Source organism: Poromitra crassiceps (assembly GCF_964638095.1).
Source record: "Poromitra crassiceps genome assembly, chromosome: 19".
In the NCBI taxonomy this organism is placed as follows: domain Eukaryota; kingdom Metazoa; phylum Chordata; class Actinopteri; order Beryciformes; family Melamphaidae; genus Poromitra; species Poromitra crassiceps.
This window is the reverse complement of record NC_139646.1, coordinates 16,655,546-16,663,381: the sequence shown is the minus strand read 5'-3', so window position 1 is coordinate 16,663,381 and position 7,836 is coordinate 16,655,546. Positions and strand designations below refer to the sequence as shown.

Sequence of the window (7,836 nt, the reverse complement as noted above, 5' to 3'; positions counted from 1 at the left end):
ATGGCAGGGGAGTGTGTTCCTGAGGCTCCTGATCTGAAGGAGATGGCTGAGGAGGACCTGTGGGAGCTGATTAATGACAACCGGCACAAGATCTCCCTGGAGGCCAGGCCGTGCATCCTCATCCCATACCTGAGGCAGGCCAGGGTGCTCACCGAGATGGACGAAGACGAGATCCTCTCCAGCCACAACCTCACCAACCGATCCATGAGAACCAGTGAGACTCCTGACTTTGCACACTTCAAAGACCTAAATCATTCACAAAAGCAGCACTTTTGTAGATGATTTTTGTCTTTTTCACTGCAAAAACTGACAAACTTTAAATTTAAATGTTATCTACTGTTACTGTTACTGTTACTGTTATCTTATCTAAGAGCTATTATTTTATTTGTATTTTTTTAGTGTGTGAAATAATTGTCCTGGAATTTGACGAGTTTGTTTTATGGTGATTTCTGGAATTTATGTCATGACGTGTATCAAGTGACATTTATTTAAAACAGCAAGATTATCTACCAGTGCAGTGAGATAATTAGACTAAAATATCATGAAATAAGCTGATAGTTCTGGAAACAAGATAAAATCACTAACATGTCATTTCTTACGGTGTAAGAAACGTCTGCCTAAAGAAATCATGGTGGTACAGAATAATCTGATCGACTAGACTTGCAAGGCAACACAATAAGAAATGTGGCCTATAGGAGAAACGCTTCTAACCTCCATGGCTTAGAGATGATGAAAGATGTTGATTCACAGTGTCTTCTGTCCTAACCCTCTCCCCCTCCCAGGCCACATGCTGGACCTGCTGAGGGCCCAGGAGAGGAACGGTGCTGTGGCGCTGCTGGAGAGCCTGATGATCCACTACCCCGGCCTGTACACCAAGGTCACTGGACGCAAGCCCAGCACCGAGCCTTCCAGATTCAGTGGTGTGTGGCTCAAAGTCTTCCTCCATGTTAAGAGAGAATTTGTCTCGACATAATGACCGGTTTTTGTTCAGGCTGAGGGATGCTGGTAGGTTAGGATAGGGTAGGTTAGACTGTAGCCTATATTAGCTAGATTATTTGGTTGCTAGTTAGGCTAGTTCAGGTTAAGGTTAGAGTAGTTAGTGTCTGTCTTTTTGTTCTGCTCTCTTCTCTCTCTTCTCTTCTCTCTCACTTTTCTCTCTCCTCTAATTTCCTTTCTCCCTATCCTGTCTTGTTTTTATATGCTTTATATAAGTCGTTCGGTTCTGTTTATTGATTGTGCTTAGCTAGACCTAGCCAGACTCTGTAAAGCCCTCTGAGACATGCTCGTGAATTGGGGCTATACACAAATAAACTTGACTTTCTTGAACTCATGTCTGCTTTGCAACACTCTCCACCCAGGCCTGATAAAGTACTCGGAGCTGACGGAGTATCTGATCAGAGCTCTGACGGGGATGCAGAAGGAGCTCCAGGAGGCCCGTCATGACGCCAGTCAACTGCGCGCGTCCTCTTCCTCCCTGGAGACGGAGATCGCACAGATGATGGAGCAGGAGGAGAAGTCCAGACGTCTGCAGTCTGACTGTGAGCGCATGAGGAGACACCAGGCTGCTGCGCACTGCGAAGTGGCCAAGCTGAAGGACGAGAAGTGTGACTTGTACATGCGCTACACGGCGGCCATCGAGGAGAAGTCCGTTTTGAACATCCGCTGCCGTGACCTCAACCTGCAGGTCAGAGCTCTTCACTAAGTGATTAGCACTGGCTCATTAATAATGTGTGCCATGTACAGCAGAGAGGAATTCTATAACTTAAACTTAACTTAAATAAGTCACTGTGGTAAAACGCGATAATAATTGTGCCATTAACCTTTTTTTTCCATAGTAAAAGCAGTGTGTCCGGGTAGTGCAGTGGTAGATTACCTGCCTACCAACGTGAGGGTCGCAGGTTCGAGCCCCCGTGTTACCTCTGGCTTGGTCATGGGTCCGTACAGGGTGGAGCATTGGGGCAGCAGGGGGAATTGGCCAAGTACTATTTTAGAGAAAATGGGTGCGGGGTGGATCCGGGGGAAGAAAAGTGATTTGACTTGACTGTAGTATCAGCAGCAGTGTTTTGTGTGGTGGCAGGTGTACCAGCTGCAGACGGAGCTGCAGAAGGCCCAGACAGAGACTGACTTCCAGAAGCGACGCTCACTCAGGTGTGCTTCTCCAGCTGAAACACAGCAGCTCCGAGAGGAAGTCAACGCCCTGCGGTGCCAGCTGCTGGTGGTGGAGAAATTCACCCCGGTGAGGAAGGACAACCATGGCTTACATTTATTTTATTTCATTCATTCATTTAATTGGAACAGCATGGTGTTGTGCCACACAAAAGGAATCCTTCACCGTCATTGTTGTGTACATCATGTCAATCTCAAAGGTTTCCCTGAATTCATAGAAGCAATCCTTTTTCAAATCGGGGTGGGGAGAAGCATTTTTCTGCATCTTGAGTGGTTCCAAGTCGTTCCAGCAGCTACTGTACTACAATATGCAGAGTTCATTTGGAATGTTTTCCTCCGGGAACCTGCAAGTTTTTTCACCCATACTCCTCCTCAGACAGATGCAGAGCAGACAATAAGGATACTATGATATATCACATCTCCTCTGTGTCCCTCCACTGTCAGGATATATCGCATCTCCTCTGTGTCCCTCCACTGTCAGGCTATATCCCATCTCCTCTGTGTCCCTCCATTGTCAGGCTATATCCCATCTCCTCTGTGTCCCTCCACTGTCAGGCTATATCCCATCTCCTCTGTGTCCCTCCAATGTTAGGCTATATCCCATCTCCTCTGTGTCCCTCCACTGTCAGGCTATATCCCATCTCCTCTGTGTCCCTCCAATGTCAGGCTATATCCCATCTCCTCTGTGTCCCTCCACTGTCAGGCTCGAGAGGACATCCTGGCCCAGGACCTGGCTGAGGCCATGGACGGCCGGACGGAGCTCATAGAGCAGCTCGGGTGTTACAGAGAGGAGAACGAACGGCTGCTCAGGGAGAAAGAAGAGGTGTGTGTGTGTGTGTGTGTGTGTGTGTGTGTGTGTGTGTGTGTGTGTGTGTGTGTGTGTGTGTGTGTGTGTGTGTGTGTGTGTGTGTGTGTGTGTGTGTGTGTGTGTGTGTGTGTGTGTGTGTGTGTGTGTGTGTGTGTGTGTTTCCCTGTGTTTCAATCAGTTTAAATTAAGAAGTTTCATGCACCTATTCAGCAAAGCATTTGTTATAGGAGATGCCCTCTTGATTACCTCCATGATGAAGCATTGTTGTTCAGGTCCTGGCTGTATATCTGTAAAGCATCCCTAAGCTGCCAGGGCCTGACTGTGCATTTGTTTTCAGCTGCTGGATCAGAAGGAGCATGTGAGTCTGCAGGTGCAGCAGCTGACTCTGGACTGTGACATGTACCAGCAGAAAAGCACCGTGGTCCAGAGCCAGATGAGAGAGCTGCAGGCCGAGAGAGACCGGGTAAGGAAACAATCCCATGCCCCTAACTCCAGCTTTATGGTTGGTCGATGCTAGAATGGATCGCCCGGAGGGACACGAGGGGTTGGGTTTAGGCATGGGGAGTGATGCTTGGTTGGGTTTGGGCATGGGGAGTGATGATTGGTTGGGTTTAGGCATGGGGAGTGATGATTGGTTGGCTTAAGCATAGGGGGATTGGTTGGAGTTATAGGTCAGATGCAGAGTTAGGTTAGGCTGGTAAACTAGCCAGTCATGTGAACTCACATTTCATTTCATTTCATTCTACCAGACCGTCTGGCCTTAAGCTTTCACGCAGTGTTTGCAGTGGGCAGAAGTTGAGCTGATGTACTTGCCAGACAACTTGACACAACTTGACTTGACAGACAACTCCTTCAGCCAATCAGCGTTGGATCCAGTCAAACACAAATCCACTCGGGAGAACGGCAAAAACATATTTTCCGCCGAGAAACTCAGCTGTTGCATATTCCTGTACTTGTTTAATTGTTGTTATTTCTGCAATAACTGCACTTTATGGCTGTTTGAACTCGACGAACATTGGCGTTAGTCCTCGAGGCGGACAGGCAAGGATGCAGCCATTATTGTTTTGCTAGCGGCGTTCCTGATTGGCCGGTTACAATGTCAACTACGAGGCGGGTCGCTGATTGGCTCGTACGCTTTGCAGTTTCTGCAGAAGCCCTCCCAGGGCTTGAGGCCAGACGGTCTGGTAGAACAAAATGAAATGTGAGTTCACGTGACCGGCTGGTTTACCAGGCTAGAGTTAGGTCCCTCCAGGGGATCCATTCTAGCATCAAACTTACAGTTCTTCCTGCTTCCTGTGAACGCTGATTCCGATTTCACCAGAGGTTTTCATGCTCCCAACCCCTTGAGTTGCCTAATGTCCTGGCTGCCAGTTATCAGGCAATTCAATCAATAGACAATAACATTGGTGTGTTTAAAATGATATTTCACTAAATATGGCTAAAACAGATTCAAACATGCAAAAAAGGCACATTTTTCTTCGCCGCCGGCCTTAATTGGGAAAAAAAAAAAAAAAAAAAAAAAATGGGATGGGATGGGGGGGCCCTAAGAGCTTCGCCCCCCGTGAGCTGATAGGGTCGCTCCGCCCCTGTGATTCTATGTCAACATACTTATCTCCACATAAAACATGGGTGGCATTAATGACCCCTGTATCTTAAACCATCACCAAGGAGTCTTGGAAATTTCAAGAAAATCATATTTCCCTCATTAATATGTCAATTTTTACAGCAAGGTGCTCCAAAATCTAATCACATCTATTTCTTTTTTTGTAATTCTCTTTTTATTTAGAAAAGTTTCTTCACATTAATTTCAGTTGAACATTTTACAGAGTAGAGTAGCCCTTCATTATTTCACATTCAACAGTACACATTTACATTATCTACTCCTTTCCAAACTTTTCCTTCTTTATATTATTTACTTGACATAAAACAAACCACAAAAACATGAACAAAAAACAACAGAGATAGAGGGGATGCTCTACTGGTTTGACACAATCATAGGAGGTACAAAGTTCTATACAAAGTCTCGTCTTTTAGGTGTTATAAATTCAATCCACTTTTCCCAAATCCTCTCAAATCTGTCCTTCTTGAATCTCAGCGAAAACGTAAGTCTTTCCATTACAAATATATCATAAACTATATCCACCCAGTCATTTATTGTTGGTACTTGAGGACGCAGCCACTTTTTGGTTCGCGCCTTCTTACTGGCAGCCATTAACATTCTAAACAGTAAAGCATCCGTTCTACTCAGCTCAAATGTTTCGTGACCCAGATACATCACTTCACATCGAAATGGAATTTCAACCCTAAAAACAGCTTCCATGGTCCTGTGTATCTCTTGCCAATATTGGGTGAGGGAAGGGCAATCCCAAAATATATGAAAGTGATTTGCATTCTCACTTCCACACCATCGCCAACATCTTGAACGTTGGACCTGATGTCTCTTCTGTTGAGGAGTGATGAAAAAACGCATTATATTTTTCCAACTAAACTCTCTCCAAGTTTGAGAGGCAGTTGTCCTCCATTGTAATTCACAAATCGTTTCCCACTCCTCCTCAGTGAGAATCATATTGCCCTCCCCTTCCCATTTCTGCTTTATGTAAAACGTATCCATTTTTTTACACATTTGGATTCCGTTATACAATCTGGAAATTGTTTTTTTACATGGTGCAGAGTTATAAGCAGAGAAAAAAACACTCAAAATACTCCCCATTGAAAACAGCTGATCTTTCATAGTACGATCAAAATAGGAGCGAACCCAAAGATACCTGTAAAAGTCAACATTTTCTAATTCATGATTCCTTTTGAGTACTTCAAATTGCTGGAGAGAGCTCTCATGAACCCAGGTACAGTAAGCAGTGCCCCCTTTTGCTGCCCATCCTCTATATCTTCTGTCTGTTCTATTAGGGGTGAAATCTGTGTCGTACGCACACCATCTTAAGTTGTATTTTTTCACTACCTCTCCCCACATCTTAATTGATAAATTAATCCATGGGTTGTTGTTATCTAACATGAATCTGATCAGGTCCCTGTCACCTATTACTGCTTGGATGGGAATCTCCCCTGATAATGCACATTCAATTTCCTTCCATCTAGCTGAGTAGTCTGGGTTACACAAACATACGAGAGGTCTCACCTGGGCTGCATAGAAATAATCTCGCAAATTAGGAAGAGCCATGCCCCCCTTTCCTTTTGTTAGCTGCATAGTTTTGAACCGAATTCTGGGCTTTTTCCCTTGCCAAATATATCTAGATATCCACCTATCCCATTCCACAAATTGCTGTACAGGTACCTCTACAGGTAAGGTTTGAAATAGGTACAGTAGTCGTGGCAGCATATTCATCTTAACCAAGGCTAGTCTGGAGCTCATGCTCAGGAATGGGATAAGATTCCATCTAGTGATATCTGCTTTAATGTTTAAGTTAAGAGGCCCATAGTTTATGTCAAACAATTTGGTAATATCTTTAGGCAGTAAGATTCCGAGATATTTCATTGATTCTGCTCCCCATTTAAGACGGTACTTGTCCTTAATATGACTAGGCGGTTTATAATTCAAAGTAAGTACTTGAGTTTTCTGTAAATTTAATTTATACCCTGAAAAGGTTCCATACTCTCCCAGGAGCTTCATCAGCTCAGGGAATGATTGTGTAGGTTGTCCCAGATAGATCAAGACGTCATTTGCGAAAGCCGCCAATTTATGTTCCCCTCCAGGCATCACTATTCCCTTGATATTGGTATTTTGTCTTATCCATTGATTTAAGGGCTCTAGGAAGAGAGCGAAAAGGAGAGGGCTAGCGGGACAACCTTGTCTTGTCCCTCTCTCTAGCACAAATGGGTTGGAGAGGTCTCCATTTATCTTGATTCTAGCAGAGGGCCTATCATATAGTGACCGAAGTGTTTTAATGATGGTTTCATGAAAACCAAACCGTTTCATGACTTCGTAAAGGTAAGACCACCTAACAGAATCAAATGCTTTTTCAGCATCTAAGCCAATCAGAATGGCCTCCGCCTTCTCTTGCATTATGTGTCTTATTATATGTAATGAGCGTCTGATATTGTCTTGTGTTTGTCTTTGACGAATGAAACCGGTCTGATCTAAATGAATAAGTTCCGGCAGAATGTTTTCTATTCTTCTTGCTAATATGGATGTAAAAAGCTTATAATCCACATTCAAAACACTGACTGGTCTATAACTCCCACATTCTAGCTTATCTTTTCCTTCCTTTGGTAAAACATATATAATAGCCTCTCTCCACAAAGGAGGAATCTCCCCCTCCTTCATTATCCAATTGAAAGTAGTAAGCAGTGTGGGTACCAATGAATTCCTTAGTACCTTGTACCATTCAGATGTGAAGCCATCCGTGCCCGGGGATTTATTTGCCTTAAGCCTAGAAATAGCCGCTTCGATCTCCTCAACAGATATCTCTGATACCAGGCGTTCATTCTGCTCCTCCGTAATTGTGGGCAAATTTAAAGTATTTAGGAATGCCTCTATTTGAGCATGATTGTCTATATTTGGTTGTTGATATAGATTCTTATAGAAAGCTTCAAAGCTCTGCTGAATGTCTTTTACTATACATCAGGAAGTAATCAAGTCTTGAGTAAACTGAGTGTGGAGAGGAGAAGTGCGTGTAGTCTCGGCTAGTAGGGTAAAAATCCCTCCATACGTCAATGATGCCCATTTCTTTCATCATGATGTTCATTTTCCTACATGTAGGCTTTGACTGTGTGGGGTTGGTCCCTGATGAGTCTAGTCTAGGGCTTAACCTCACATTCAAACCCCCCCCACAAATCAGTATCCCCGGTGCCTCCACCGCCATCTTTTCAAACATTTGTTTATAAAAATTCCACTCTTCCCCTGGAGG

The 7,836-nt window shown here is 44.2% G+C and overlaps 1 protein-coding gene across 1 annotated transcript in view; it reads left to right on the top strand.

Annotated features, from left to right (window-relative positions):
- The window catches only part of card14 (caspase recruitment domain family, member 14), a gene marked incomplete at its 5' end in the record, with an annotated part of 24,642 nt that continues 16,806 nt past the window's right edge, over window positions 1-7,836 (top strand). The window contains 6 exons of the mRNA XM_083655337.1: window positions 1-214; window positions 783-920; window positions 1,359-1,684; window positions 2,078-2,236; window positions 2,870-2,989; window positions 3,312-3,437. Coding sequence (XP_083511463.1) covers window positions 1-214; window positions 783-920; window positions 1,359-1,684; window positions 2,078-2,236; window positions 2,870-2,989; window positions 3,312-3,437 — 1,083 coding nt within the window. The remainder of the gene's footprint in view (window positions 215-782; window positions 921-1,358; window positions 1,685-2,077; window positions 2,237-2,869; window positions 2,990-3,311; window positions 3,438-7,836) is intronic.